Genomic DNA, 15,078 nt, shown 5'->3' with positions numbered 1-15,078 from the left:
TACAATGGTGGTTCACTTCTTACCAGGGTACATCACTATGGTAACTCATGCTTAACAGCTAACCTTCATGGTTCTGTTGGGTTCCTCTTGTAATTAACAACCCAGCCTCTTTCACATGAAATGCTCTTTGCTGGAGAGGAAACCAAGAGTTGACTGAGCAGGTTGACCACTTTCATAGCACTGGATATCTGGACAATCAACATTAGGCTCAATGAAGCCAGCTAAGTATAAGATGTCCAGGGTATGTTGAACTGGCTTTATAGTATAGGCACCAGATCAGGTGCATTCTGTTTATTCAGCTCGAACTGGCTGCCAGATTCATAAAAAGATGCAAAAAGCCATAAATAGGTGGTTTCTTACATTAGATGGGAAGAGAGAGGCAATGACTTCAATGATATTAGAAGAATCTGATATTAACCAATATCAAGTTTGTACTTGTTGGGGACTCAAGTCAACAAGTTGGAAATAATAGCTCTGACATTTCTATTCAAGAACTGCTGACGGCGATATCTGCACCGAAGCCCATAGGGAGTGAAGTCTGTTGAATTTTTGATGAGCCCATGCTTGCCCCCCCCCCCAGGACATCAAATACCTTTGCAGCTCGACAAAGGTGATTGCAATAAGAAGAAGCACACGACAAATCAAACTTGTAGTTTTTATTAATTTATCGCCACTATTGAATAGAAATTTTTGTGTTAAGAAATTACAAAAAAACAAAGAAAATCACATTTTGCATGCACGTTTAAAACACAGGTCGAGCTTTATCATGGATACACAAATGTCCTGTCACCAGTAGCATTTGTTAAGGTAGGCAGTCTTTGATATAACATTTACTGTGCATACATGCAAGATGTATAACATATTTTTAAAAACATTATGATTGTACAAACAATTTAAGGGTTTGTAGGTAATCTTTACTGTGGTTCAGCTTCCTTGCCTTTCTTGCCACCTTTGCCTTTCTTGCTTTGGTAGTAACTTTTGGCCAGGGCAGACACACACCTGCAGAACTCTCGGAAGTTGACTTCGCCATCGTGGTTCTGATCCAACATCTTCATAGCTTCCTCAATATCATCTGTATTGATTTTCCCCTGGAAAATATGTTTTCTCCCAGTTAAAAGATGCATTGATGAATGTTAAATAAAACACAGGATAACTTGTGACTGTGCAATGCATAGATGTACATGTCAACTATTGAGTCTCTCACTTTTAACTCATCGCTTTGTATTTCCTTCTCGAACAACTTCTTCAATTCCTCCTTGTTTAACTGCTGTTTCTTGCCTCCATCATCAGCATACTCCATAAATATATCCACAATGCTTATGATGACCTGTTCCAGACGAGCCATGGCTGTAGCTGGGAGAAAAACAAAACAGTGTTGTTGAATGTTATTGGGAGTAATAAACAAGAAAGCAGAAAAGAAAATGCCTTTGAAGTGTACAGGATGAACAGAATTTAGTCAAACTTGATGAAATGTCCAGGTAATTGCAAATTAGATATGTAGTACATGTTCACAAGAATGAGCTAACAGTTTAAATTCAACACCATAAGGTGACTGACAAATGCTCAGAGCAACTTGTGTTTGCATCAGCACTCATTAAAGTTACAGTAAGTGCCATGAAAGGACTCTCAAAACTTTTAGATAAATAATACAGACAACATTCTGTCATTGTCAACACATCTTTCATTCTCTCTTGCACCCATTCATGTTCAGTATCTGAATTAAATGCTGCTAAAATCCCTTCCTTCCATATCATGCTTTCCATCAGTACTTACCTTAGAGTTCACCAGGTGAGGAGAGATCACGTCTGTAACACCAGCTGTCCCAGGTGAGACTGATATCAAACTGAAGGGGAAGCCTCGCCTTAAAGAGCTGACGAACACCACCTGACACACACACACACACACACACACACACACACACACACACACACACACACACACACACACACACACACACACACACACAACAGAGATGATTCATGCTCTGGAAATGTGCCCTTCTCCCCTCAAGCAAGACTCAGTTAGTCTTGTCTCGTGTTACAAATATTAAGCACATATCAGCCAATGGGGCATCTACAAAGATGGGCTGGGTCATTGGCTTCAGACTAATGGTTGTCTTTGACTAACAGAGAGACCAGTGGAGTGTCCAATAAGGGACATGGGTGAAAGCATAGTGTCCCTTAATGGAAACTTTAAGTGGCTATGTGTCTGGATGTACATGACTGGTTGTCTTTTATACTTTTTACCTCTTTGTTTTTTTCAGTTTCATACCTATCCTATTTAAATTCATATGTTGTTTGTGATATGTTTCATGATGACCACAAGCCGAATCGTGTTGGTCTGGTGTTAAAGTTGTTTTATACTACAAGTGTTGCTGGAGTTTTGACCTCTTTAGATTTCTCCCTTATCTGTGCACCTGTGGAAGTAACATCAGTAATGGTTTCCCTTCTGCTTTTTGGAACAGCTAGATGAGAAGAACCAGAGGATAAGAGGGGGGCCTTCTGATTCATAAATGCGTTTCTAATAGATAGAGTGGTGCAAGACCATGCAATGCCTTATAAACTGATAAACACATTTGAACCTCAATGCAGATTCATTTATGATGTATTTTAGGTTGTATTTTTTTTTTTTTTCATAGCAGCATTGGAATACATTTTTGTTTGTTTCTAACTTAGATTGTGGTTTCTACCTGCTATGTGTGGTTGCTCATCTGTGGTTGACTATTGCTACTCAAAGCCGCTGAGTGATTGTTAGACTGGGCAAAAACTAGTTTGGGCATGTGCTCTCAATCCAGATGACTTCTGTAGCTTGTAAGGCTGTTTATTCTATTAATACAACAAAATATACTTACAAACAAAAGTGTCTACAATACCAAAAAATGTGTGCTCATCCATGTCCCCAATCACCTGCACCTGTCCCAGTGTTCAAAAAGACTATTACAATAAAATAAACAGATAATTCATACACATATATTAACTACAACACCACCAATGGTGTTTAATCAAGGAGCAAAATGTTGAAAGTTGAATACTTTATTTGGCTATCCTTCATTTCCTTTGCCTTCCTTATCTGTCCTTATTGTTCTCTTTGGTCTAGATATAAAATGTACATGTGTCATTGCCAAAATAAGGTTGATACAGTAAATCAATTACATGAGTTTGCCTTACATGATGCACACGGCACACAGCTGGGAATAAAAAAAAGGTGGGAGGGAACCTACAGTTAACTTTCTTACTGAGGTGGAAGCAATTACACCTGGGTAGGGTATTTCCTGTTTTAGGTAGTGATGTTGCTTCTTTCTTCACATGGGGTGTGGTCGACAAGTGACATTTGAAATGACATTTGCTGTCTTAAAACAAAGACTGGAAGTAGGTTGAGACAGAAAAAAGCAAAATTCACATAATGTTGTACCTTTCCTTCAATGTGTAGTCACTAACAAAGAAGGTTTAAAAGTGTTTACATGTTTTATAAGTGACATAGAAACATGCTGTACTAAAAGATGCATGCAATAGTGTCTTCTCTTCCTCAGGATTTAAGACTTGTCTCTGTGGATTGGAAGATGAATTAGGCAATATTTAGACTCACACATTTTTAATTTTGTGTTTCTGCAGCCAGTAATTTGGGGGCTGTTGCAGACCACAAATTAACTTAATTTATAGTTGGAGGACATGAAAATATGTTAAACATTTTATATCTGAAGCGTATTTCAGTTCACACATTCCCACTTTGAACAAAAGAAGCCTGTTTAAACTCTCAGCAGGATGCATTTGAAAATACAATGCTTGTTCTGCCAATAAGACAGTATTTTAATACGCTTGCTCCACCTGGCAGGCAGTAGGGAGAATACAGCTATACAGTAATATAAATTCAGGCAGTGTACATGGCGATCGCATCACATTTCCTGCAGTGTTTCATCACATTCTGTGACCAAGAAGAACTTTAACTGGCAAACTTTAAAAAAAATGTCTGTACACATATGCATCTGAATTGTGTAACTGAAACATTCGTCATTCCCCCTTTAATGTTTTAAAATCAAGTAAAGTTAGAAGCTATACAGATGACAATTAGATACAGTATGTTAAACACAGAAACGTCCAGAAATTGAATAAACAAATAACTGAGCATTCAGCTGTTAACATCTTATTGTCAGCTATGCAGAATAATCCAGATTTGAGTTATGCTAAGAGTTCTCCGTTTTAAGTTTGGTTAAAAAAGAACAGTTGATTTAGCATGAAGTCAATTGTAAAGGTGACATCCTCTTGTTATTTGTACTGCTTGAAGATGTCACTACTTCTTATGCAACACACAAGCTGGCCCAACCTTCTAACGAGATTATTTTTGTTATTTTTTGCAGTTGTACATTTTAGTCGACAGGCAGCCCTTTCAGCCAATCACAAGTCCATGACAGGGAGGCAGGAGCAAGGCAAACAAGAACCAACATAAATATATGTTTGTTTCCAGACAGGCTGGAATGTGAGTAAGTTAAAACTTCATCGAGAGGGTGAAAATCCACATGAATGCATGCAAGATGTAACATTACATCTCTATTATGGATGGTTTTATGTTATCATAAAACTAGTATGGATACATTTGCATTATTTGTTTATAACCTTTATCCTCAGAGAAGAACTATTTAAACTGAAGGGATCAGTCAGCAATGACAAAGCTAGGCCTCTTTTTCATAGTACTCTATAACTACTGCCTCCTGTGTTTTGTTCATAATAAACATTAGGAATTATTCTCTTGTGCATTTACGGGTTGATAATTTCATCATGTTTTAAAAAAGACTCTTTCCAAGAGAAAAGAAGAAGAGGTGAGAGAAAAGGGTTCATACCTTTCATTTTAACCACAGACACTCTGGCTGAACCATTTATGCATTAAACTGACTGGTTTACTGACATGTGGACCTGTTCTACGAAGCAAGATTTGGTATAGTGAGGTAACTTCAGACTTAACTGTGAGTTTTCAGTCTTACAATGGTGGTTCACTTCTTACCAGGGTACATCACTATGGTAACTCATGCTTAACAGCTAACCTTCATGGTTCTGTTGGGTTCCTCTTGTAATTAACAACCCAGCCTCTTTCACATGAAATGCTCTTTGCTGGAGAGGAAACCAAGAGTTGACTGAGCAGGTTGACCACTTTCATAGCACTGGATATCTGGACAATCAACATTAGGCTCAATGAAGCCAGCTAAGTAAAAGATGTCCAGGGTATGTTGAACTGGCTTTATAGTATAGGCACCAGATCAGGTGCATTCTGTTTATTCAGCTCGAACTGGCTGCCAGATTCATAAAAAGATGCAAAAAGCCATAAATAGGTGGTTTCTTACATTAGATGGGAAGAGAGAGGCAATGACTTCAATGATATTAGAAGAATCTGATATTAACCAATATCAAGTTTGTACTTGTTGGGGACTCAAGTCAACAAGTTGGAAATAATAGCTCTGACATTTCTATTCAAGAACTGCTGACGGCGATATCTGCACCGAAGCCCATAGGGAGTGAAGTCTGTTGAATTTTTGATGAGCCCATGCTTGCCCCCCCCCCCAGGACATCAAATACCTTTGCAGCTCGACAAAGGTGATTGCAATAAGAAGAAGCACACGACAAATCAAACTTGTAGTTTTTATTAATTTATCGCCACTATTGAATAGAAATTTTTGTGTTAAGAAATTACAAAAAAACAAAGAAAATCACATTTTGCATGCACGTTTAAAACACAGGTCGAGCTTTATCATGGATACACAAATGTCCTACCACTAGTAACATTTGTTAAGGTAGGCAGTCTTTGATATAACATTTACTGTGCATACATGCAAGATGTATAACATATTTTTAAAAACATTATGATTGTACAAACAATTTAAGGGTTTGTAGGTAATCTTTACTGTGGTTCAGCTTCCTTGCCTTTCTTGCCACCTTTGCCTTTCTTGCTTTGGTAGTAACTTCTGGCCAGGGCAGACACACACCTGCAGAACTCTCGGAAGTTGACTTCGCCATCTTGGTTCTTATCCAACATCTTCATGGCTTCCTCAACATCATCTGTATTGATTTTCCCCTGGAAAATATGTTTTCTCCCAGTTAAAAGATGCATTGATGAATGTTAAATAAAACACAGGATCATTTGTGACTGTGCAATGCATAGATGTACATGTCAACTATTGAGTCTCTCACTTTTAACTCATCGCTTTGTATTTCCTTCTCGAACAACTTCTTCAATTCCTCCTTGTTTAACTTGCGTTTCTTGCCTTCATCATCAGCATACTCCATAAATATATCCACAATGCTTATGATGACCTGTTCCAGACGAGCCATGGCTGTAGCTGGGAGAAAAACAAAACAGTGTTGTTGAATGTTATTGGGAGTAATAAACAAGAAAGCAGAAAAGAAAATGCCATGGAAGTGTACAGGATGAACAGAATTTAGTCAAACTTGATGAAATGTCCAGGTAATTGCAAATTAGATATGTAGTACATGTTCACAAGAATGAGCTAACAGTTTAAATTCAACACCATAAGGTGACTGACAAATGCTCAGAGCAACTTGTGTTTGCATCAGCACTCATTAAAGTTACAGTAAGTGCCATGAAAGGACTCTCCAAACTTTTAGATCAATAATAATATTGGAGGCTTACAAACAACATTCTGTCATTTTCATCACATCTTTCATTCTCTCTTGCACCCATTCATGTTCAGTATCTGAATTAAATGCTGCTAAAATCCCTTCCTTCCATATCATGCTTTCCATCAGTACTTACCTTAGAGTTCACCAGGTGAGGAGAGATCACGTCTGTAACACCAGCTGTCCCAGGTGAGACTGATATCAAACTGAAGGGGAAGCCTCGCCTTAAAGAGCTGACGAACACCACCTGACACACACACACACACACACACACACACACACACACACACACACACACACACACACACACACACACACACACACACACACACACACACACACACACACACACACACACACACACACACAACAGAGATGATTCATGCTCTGGAAATGTGCCTTTCTCCCCTCAAGCAAGACTCAGTTAGTCTTGTCTCGTGTTACAAATATTAAGCACATATCAGCCAATGGGGCATCTACAAAGATGGGCTGGGTCATTGGCTTCAGACTAATGGTTGTCTTCGACTAACAGAGAGACCAGTATAGTGTCCAATAAGGGACATGGGTGAAAGCATAGTGTCCCTTAATGGAAACTTTAAGTGGCTATGTGTCTGGATGTACATGACTGGTTGTCTTTTATACTTTTTACCTCTTTGTTTTTTTCAGTTTCATACCTATCCTTTTTAAATTCATATGTTGTTTGTTATATGTTTCATGATGACCACAAGCCGAATCGTTTTGGTCTAGTGTTAAAGTTGTTTTATACTACAAGTGTTGCTGGATTTTTGACCTCTTTAGATTTCTCCCTTATCTGTGCACCTGTGGAAGTAACATCAGTAATGGTTTCCCTTCTGCTTTTTGGAACAGCTAGACGAGAAGAACCAGAGGATAAGAGGGGGCCCTTCTGATTCATAAATGCGTTTCTAATAGATAGAGTGGTGCAAGACCATGCAATACCTTACAAACTGATAAACACATTTGAACCTCAATGCAGATTCATGTATGATGTATTTTAGGTTGTATTTTATTTGTTTCATAGCAGCATTGGAATACATTTTTGTTTGTTTCTAACTTAGATTGTGGTTTCTGTCTGCTATGTGTGGTTGCTCATTTGTGGTTGACTATTGCTACTCAAAGCCGCTGAGTGATTGTTAGACTGGGCAAAAAATAGTTTGGGCATGTGCTCTCAATCCAGATGACTTCTGTAGCTTGTAAGGCTGTTTATTCTATTAATACAACAAAATATACTTACAAACAAAAGTGTCTACAATACCAAAAAATGTGTGCTCATCCATGTCATCCATGTCCCCAATCACCTGCACCAGTGTTCAAAAAGACTATTACAATAAAATAAACAGATAATTCATACACATATATTAACTACAACAGCACCAATGGTGTTTAATCAAGGAGCAAAATGTTGAAAGTTGAATACTTTATTTGGCTATCCTTCATTTCCTTTGCCTTCCTTATCTGTCCTTATTGTTCTCTTTGGTCTAGATATAAAATGTACATGTGTCATTGCCAAAATAAGGTTGATACAGTAAATCAATTACATGAGTTTGCCTTACATGATGCACACGGCACACAGCTGGGAATAAAAAAAGGTGGGAGGGAACCTACAGTTAACTTTCTTGCTGAGGTGGAAGCAATTACACCTGGGTAGGGTATTTCCTGTTTTAGGTAGTGATGTTGCTTCTTTCTTCACATGGGGTGTGGTCGACAAGTGACATGTGATATGACATTTGCTGTCTTAGAACAAAGACTGGAAGCAGGTTGAGACAGAAAAAAAGGAAAATTCACATAATGTTGTACCTTTCCTTCAATGTGTAGTCACTAACAAAGAAGGTTTAAAAGTGTTTACATGTTTTATAAGTGACATAGAAACATGCTGTACTAAAAGATGCATGCAATAGTGTCTTCTCTTCCTCAGGATTTAAGACTTGTCTCTGTGGATTGGAAGATGAATTAGGCAATATTTAGACTCACACATTTTTAATTTTGTGCTTCTGCAGCCAGTAATTTGGGGGCTGTTGCAGACCACAAATTAACTTAATTTATAGTTGGAGGACATGAAAATATGTTAAACATTTTATATCTGAAGGGAATTTCAGTTAACACATTCCCACTTTGAACAAAAGATGCCTGTTTAAACTCTCAGCAGGATGCATTTGAAAATACAATGCTTGTTCTGCCAATAAGACAGTATTTTAATACGCTTGCTCCACCTGGCAGGCAGTAGGGAGAATACAGCTATACAGTAATGAAGCTTAGCAAAAGTTCAGTCAGTCATCTTTTAGCATGCTCACATCCAAAGTTTTATTTCTCATCCCTCTGTTATTTCAAATCCCTCTCACAGCTCATACTTTCCTTGCTGTCATTTCTAGGGCATCAATTAATATGTCAGCTGTTCATATCACCTGGTCACATCTAACCAATAGCACGGTGACACACCTACATTGCCAGCCTATCTTATTGCAACTGTCTTTTAAAATATGTTTTCTCCCTCTCTGCTTCAGTGCTTTTTTGATGCTGTTTTGCACGACCCACCACCTCCTCATCACTGCCCAGACTTTGCTGATTCATCTGTGCATCACTTCATCAACCTGATCAGCTGATCAGTCTCAGCAGAAGTCATCAGCCACCAGTGTCTGTACTCCAAGGGGGGATCTATTTTGCCGCTGTTCAGGACTGAAGTCCTTCGATTCCAAATCTCACTCCAGAGTCCGAGCAAAATAAACTTTTGACCATACCTAATCATCATTATAATCTGTATAATAAAAAACTCTTTTTTGCTTCATTCTATCGTTTCTCCTGGTTGAAATATAAATTCAGGCAGTGAACATGGCAATCGCATCACATTTCCAGCAGTGTTACATCACATTATGTGACCAAGAAAAATATTTAATGGCAAACTTTTGGACCCAATTTTTATATATTTTATTGTCAGAGTAGATCAGTCTGCATCTGTATTATGTAACTGAAACATTCGTCATTCCCCTTGATATTTTAAAAATCAAATAAAGGTAGAAGCTACATAGATGACTTTTAAATACAGCATTTTAAACATAGTAACTTCAAGAAATTTAATTTAAAAAATAACTGAGCATGCAGCTGTTAACATCTTGTTGTCAGCTATGCAGAATAATCCAGATTTGAGTTATGCTAAGAGTTCTCCGTTTTAAGTTTGGTTAAAAAAGAACAGTTGATTTAGCATGAAGTCAATTGTAAAGGTGACATCCTCTTGTTATTTGTACTGCTTGAAGATGTCACTACTTCTTATGCAACACACAAGCTGGCCCAACCTTCTAACGAGATTATTTTTGTTATTTTTTGCAGTTGTACATTTTAGTCGACAGGCAGCCCTTTCAGCCAATCACAAGTCCATGACAGGGAGGCAGGAGCAAGGCAAACAAGAACCAACATAAATATATGTTTGTTTCCAGACAGGCTGGAATGTGAGTAAGTTAAAACTTCATCGAGAGGGTGAAAATCCACATGAATGCATGCAGAATGTAACATTACATCTCTATTATGGATGGTTTTATGTTATCATAAAACTAGTATGGATACATTTGCATTATTTGTTTATAACCTTTATCCTCAGAGAAGAACTATTTAAACTGAAGGGATCAGTCAGCAATGACAAAGCTAGGCCTCTTTTTCATAGTACTCTATAACTACTGCCTCCTGTGTTTTGTTCATAATAAACATTAGGAATTATTCTCTTGTGCATTTACGGGTTGATAATTTCATCATGTTTTAAAAAAGACTCTTTCCAAGAGAAGAGGAGAAGAGGTGAGAGAAAAGGGTTCATACCTTTCATTTTAACCACAGACACTCTGGCTGAACCATTTATGCATTAAACTGACTGGTTTACTGACATGTGGGCCTGTTCTACGAAGCAAGATTTGGTATAGTGAGGTAACTTCAGACTTAACTGTGAGTTTTCAGTCCAACAATGGTGGTTCACTTCTTACCAGGGTACATCACTATGGTAACTCATGCTTAACAGCTAACCTTCATGGTTCTGTTGGGTTCCTCTTGTAATTAACAACCCAGCCTCTTTCACATGAAATGCTCTTTGCTGGAGAGGAAACCAAGAGTTGACTGAGCAGGTTGACCACTTTCATAGCACTGGATATCTGGACAATCAACATTAGGCTCAATGAAGCCAGCTAAGTAAAAGATGTCCAGGGTATGTTGAACTGGCTTTATAGTATAGGCACCAGATCAGGTGCATTCTGTTTATTCAGCTCGAACTGGCTGCCAGATTCATAAAAAGATGTAAACAGCCATAAATAGGTGGTTTCTTAAATTAGATGGGAAGAGAGAGGCAGTGGCTTCAATGATATGAGAAGAATCTGATATTAACCAATATCAAGTTTGTACTTTTGGGGGACTTGGAAATAATAGATCTGACCTTTCTATTCAAGAATTGCTGACAGCTTCAGCTTGACATTTAGTGATTTCTATACATAGAAGCACACAACAAATCAAATTTTATTTTTTTATTGATTTAGTTCCACTATTGAATGGACTTTTCTGTGTATACCAAAATACAGAGGAACAAAGTAAAATCACATTTTGCATGCACGTTTAAAACACAGGTCGAGCTTCATCATGGATATATCCTACCACCAGTAGCATTTTTAGTCTTTATTGTGGTTGAGCTCCCTTGCTTTTCTTGCCACCTTTGCCTTGCTTGCTTTGGTAGTAACTTCTGGCCAGGGCAGACACACACCTGCAGAACTCTCGGAAGTTGACTTCGCCATCGTGGTTCTTATCCAGCATCTCCATAGCCTCCTCAATGTCATCTGTATTGATTTTCCCCTGGAAAATATGTTTTTTTCTCACAGTTAAAAGATGCATTGATGAATGTTAAATAAAACACAGGATAACTTGTGACTGTGCAATGCATAGATGTACATGTCAACTATTGAGTCTCTCACTTTTAACTCGTCGCTTTGTATTTCCTTCTCGAACACCATCTTCAATTCCTCCTTGTTTAACTTGCGTTTCTTGCCTTCATCATCAGCATACTCCATAAATATATCCACAATGCTTATGATGACCTGTTCCAGACGAGCCATGGCTGTAGCTGGGAGAAAAACAAAACAGTGTTGTTGAATGTTATTGGGAGTAATAAACAAGAAAGCAGAAAAGAAAATGCCATGGAAGTGTACAGGATGAACAGAATTTAGTCAAACTTGATGAAATGTCCAGGTAATTGCAAATTAGATATGTAGTACATGTTCACAAGAATGAGCTAACAGTTTAAAATCAACACCATAAGGTGACTGACAAATGCTCAGAGCAACTTGTTTGCATCAGCACTCATTAAAGTTACAGTAAGTGCCATGAAAGGACTCTCAAAACTTTTAGATAAATAATACAGACAACATTCTGTCATTGTCAACACATATTTCATTCTCTCTTGCACCCATTCATGTTCAGTATCTGAATTAAATGCTTTTAAACCCCCTTCCTTCCATATCATGCTTTCCATCAGTACTTACCTTAGAGTTCACCAGGTGAGGAGAGATCACGTCTGTAACACCAGCTGTCCCAGGTGAGACTGATGTCAAACTGAAGGGGAAGCCTCCTCTTAAAGAGTAAACTCACACCACCTGACACACACACACACACACACACACACACACACACACACACACACACACACACACACACACACACACACACACACACACACACACACACACACACACACACACACACACACACACACACACACAAAACTATACACACCAGACGTGATTCATGCTCTGGAGATTTCCCCTCCTCCACCCAAACACGCCACATCAGTCTTGCCTCATGTTGTAACCACATTTCTCTCAGAATGATGACATTCATGTGTATGTTGTATTGAGAAAAGTGACCTTAAATAATGCTTCCATGCAAATGTGTGTGTGTGTGTGTGTTTGTGTGTGTGTGTGTGTGTGTGTGTGTGTGTGTGTGTGTGTGTGTGTGTGTGTGTGTGTGTGTGTGTGTGTGTGTGTGTGTAAAGAGACTATGAAGGCTGGGAAATCTCTCTCTTCACTCAAGAGCTGCTCAGTGTTCGTCTGCCGGGGAGAAAATATCAGACTAAATGGAAAGTTACAGTCAGTAGATTTCAGCCCAACCCAAATGGTACATTTAGGTCATGAGTGTGTATGAATGGGTGTGTATGTTTTTGTTTATTAGCAACATGCCTCAATGTCTGCATGTTACTTAATTGCAACGTGTTTGCATAAGAGTTTTGCTTATAGTGTATAGTATGAATTTCAAATTATATATTTAATGTCCTACTTGCAATTCTTTTAAACTGTATTTTTAATAACTCTATATTGTACAGTTTATAAAATATAAGTGGTTCAGCCAGTGTTGGACTTTTATATAATATTTCCTTGTTGAAATAATGTCTTTCTTAAAACAATAGTCAGGATATGAACACTGATACAGATTTTTCTTGCTGTAACCATTCATCTTGTTCATCACTTTCTAAATCCACAGCCCTTAAGTTTATGAGTCTTCAGCAATCTAAATTAGGTCAGACAAGGTCCGAAAACATTTTCCAAAGTTATAACCTTTTTACTGCAAAACTCCCTCATTTTGTTGCTATCCCTACATTGAAGCTCAACAGGGAAACACAAACACTAACTTTGGAAGATAAACTTTTCGACTAAGTCTTGTATGCTTCCACGATTAATGTTATATGAATTTTGGAATATCGTACTATAAAATCAACACTAGTTACAAGACTGCTGGAAATAACTCTCAAGTACGCCACAGTGAGTGTGTTGACTGTGTTTGAATATGTTTGAGTCCCTCCCATTCATCCCGCTGGACTGTTATGTAACTCAACCACTATTTTCCACCCCTCTGTTCCAAGGCAGCAGAAAGGCAGCATTTCTTCTTCTATTCCCCTCATTTGCCCCCCTGCCAAGTCCCCTTTATAGGTCAGTTGAAACTGTTCAGCGCAAGCCTATCTTTAGTTAGCCCATATTACTTTCACTTATTGAATCAGATTCTCCTTGCAGGGGAGGAAAAGAAAATAGAGACGAAGGATCATGTGGCATTAATTACAAAAAAGTTCATCTTTCTACACTCTGCCAGCTGGGGTATTGTGTTGCTGCTGGAGAGGTTCTGTCCCTCTGCAATCGTCTGCACCATGGACATTCACACTGTATTTAAAAATGTTTCTTAATGAATAGAAATAGCTTGGAACTCCCTTCTGAATGTTTTACCATTCATCCTCAGAGGTACATGTTTTTAAGACTTAAAAAAAGTTGTTTAAAATCTTAATCAATGCTTTAATGTAATGTAACATCTGCATGCTGCTGTGACTGTGTTCTCTTTTAACATTTAGTACATTGTTATCCATCAGAAAATAAAGTGAAGTCAATACCTTTCCAAGACAAATACTGCCTAGAAGTAGCAACGCAACTTTGTGACAGTTACACCATGAATGCAGTAATTTAGTTTTTTCTTTCTTTTGTTATTTCATTATAATTATGGGTGTTGGTAACAGGTTTTTCTACACTTTGGTATGCAAGATGTTATTCCTATACTGTCCTATTGTATATTTGTATGTTTTGCAAGTAATTATATCCGTAGGTAGGGTTATAAAAAAAAGGCATGAAAAGGTCAGCTCAGATAACACATTCAACTCATGAAAACACAAAAAAATTTTAAATGTAAATGTTATTACTTGCTTTCTCCAACTAGTCGGTTGCAAAACAGTAAGGTCACAACCTCTACACTAGCATCTACAACAGATTTTTTAACATCAGGGTCAGGGAATACTGATTCATATTTGCACCAGACCCTGTGACACAATATTTTTCCTCTATAAACTCCATTCAATTGATGTTCTGTGTTGTGATAAAAATAAATGTTCCTTTTAATTTACCTATCAACATTAATATTATATAACAATGCTTTTCCTCATTCAGTCACTGAAAATGGAGACAAACAGTAAGAGGATTGCTGGATGAGCCACCAGACTGCCTAAATTACTTTTAGGGGTTTCATGACATCTAGTGGTATATTCAGCATATGGTGTCCTCTACACAAACATGTACCCTATAGTGCCTGAAATTGGTTGTTCATTGTTGCAAAAGAAAACGTTCTTTGTCTATCATACCGTACCAGGCAGGTAGTTTCTGAGATGAAAGCTTGAGTCTCAAGAGTTGACAAAATTGTCCCTTTAAAATATCAGTGAAGATTAAATCAATGTAATTCATGCTCAGCTGTGAGTAAGTTAATAAGTTTGACATGAAATACTTCAATGTTATTTCCTGTAATTCTACTTAAGGGACCAAGTCACCACCTTCCTGTGTTTTTGTTTATGATCGAGCACTGAACCTGCTTTTCTTTTTAATGTTGTTGTTTAAATGATCCTGCTGGCACATGCGCTGTTATCACAGTGACTGACTGTTGCAGCATTTCACAC

General features: G+C 37.9%; 3 protein-coding genes across 3 annotated transcripts; all 3 read right to left on the bottom strand.

The window, feature by feature from the left end:
- Positions 1 to 647: 647 nt before the first annotated feature.
- LOC133983766 (protein S100-A6-like) lies at positions 648 to 1,345 on the bottom strand. Its single transcript, XM_062422945.1, has 2 exons — positions 1,205 to 1,345; positions 648 to 1,088 (listed from the first exon to the last, which is right to left on the bottom strand). Exons 1-2 carry the CDS (start codon positions 1,343 to 1,345, stop codon positions 915 to 917), a joined length of 315 nt encoding a protein of 104 aa, XP_062278929.1. The 3' UTR covers positions 648 to 914.
- Positions 1,346 to 5,788: 4,443 nt separating this feature from the next.
- On the bottom strand, positions 5,789 to 6,317 carry LOC133983765 (protein S100-A6-like). The gene is made up of 2 exons (XM_062422944.1): positions 6,177 to 6,317; positions 5,789 to 6,060 (listed from the first exon to the last, which is right to left on the bottom strand). Exons 1-2 carry the CDS (start codon positions 6,315 to 6,317, stop codon positions 5,887 to 5,889), a joined length of 315 nt encoding a protein of 104 aa, XP_062278928.1. The 3' UTR covers positions 5,789 to 5,886.
- Positions 6,318 to 11,226: 4,909 nt separating this feature from the next.
- On the bottom strand, positions 11,227 to 11,716 carry LOC133983768 (protein S100-A6-like). Its single transcript, XM_062422947.1, has 2 exons — positions 11,576 to 11,716; positions 11,227 to 11,456 (listed from the first exon to the last, which is right to left on the bottom strand). Exons 1-2 carry the CDS (start codon positions 11,714 to 11,716, stop codon positions 11,283 to 11,285), a joined length of 315 nt encoding a protein of 104 aa, XP_062278931.1. The 3' UTR covers positions 11,227 to 11,282.
- Between the last annotated feature and the right edge of the window lie 3,362 nt (positions 11,717 to 15,078).

This window comes from Scomber scombrus, chromosome 7 (genome assembly GCF_963691925.1).
Source record: "Scomber scombrus chromosome 7, fScoSco1.1, whole genome shotgun sequence".
Lineage (NCBI taxonomy): Eukaryota > Metazoa > Chordata > Actinopteri > Scombriformes > Scombridae > Scomber > Scomber scombrus.
Note: the sequence above shows the minus strand (reverse complement) of the source record. Positions and strands in the feature narration are given on the sequence as shown.

Coding starts and splice junctions, on each gene's coding strand:
- LOC133983765 (XM_062422944.1), bottom strand. CDS start 6,317: ATGGCTCGTCTGGAACAGGTCATCATAAGCATTGTGGATATATTTATG. Junction 6,061..6,176: donor TACAAAGCGATGAGTTAAAA/GTGAGAGACTCA, acceptor CATATTTTCCAG/GGGAAAATCAATACAGATGA.
- LOC133983768 (XM_062422947.1), bottom strand. CDS start 11,716: ATGGCTCGTCTGGAACAGGTCATCATAAGCATTGTGGATATATTTATG. Junction 11,457..11,575: donor TACAAAGCGACGAGTTAAAA/GTGAGAGACTCA, acceptor CATATTTTCCAG/GGGAAAATCAATACAGATGA.
- LOC133983766 (XM_062422945.1), bottom strand. CDS start 1,345: ATGGCTCGTCTGGAACAGGTCATCATAAGCATTGTGGATATATTTATG. Junction 1,089..1,204: donor TACAAAGCGATGAGTTAAAA/GTGAGAGACTCA, acceptor CATATTTTCCAG/GGGAAAATCAATACAGATGA.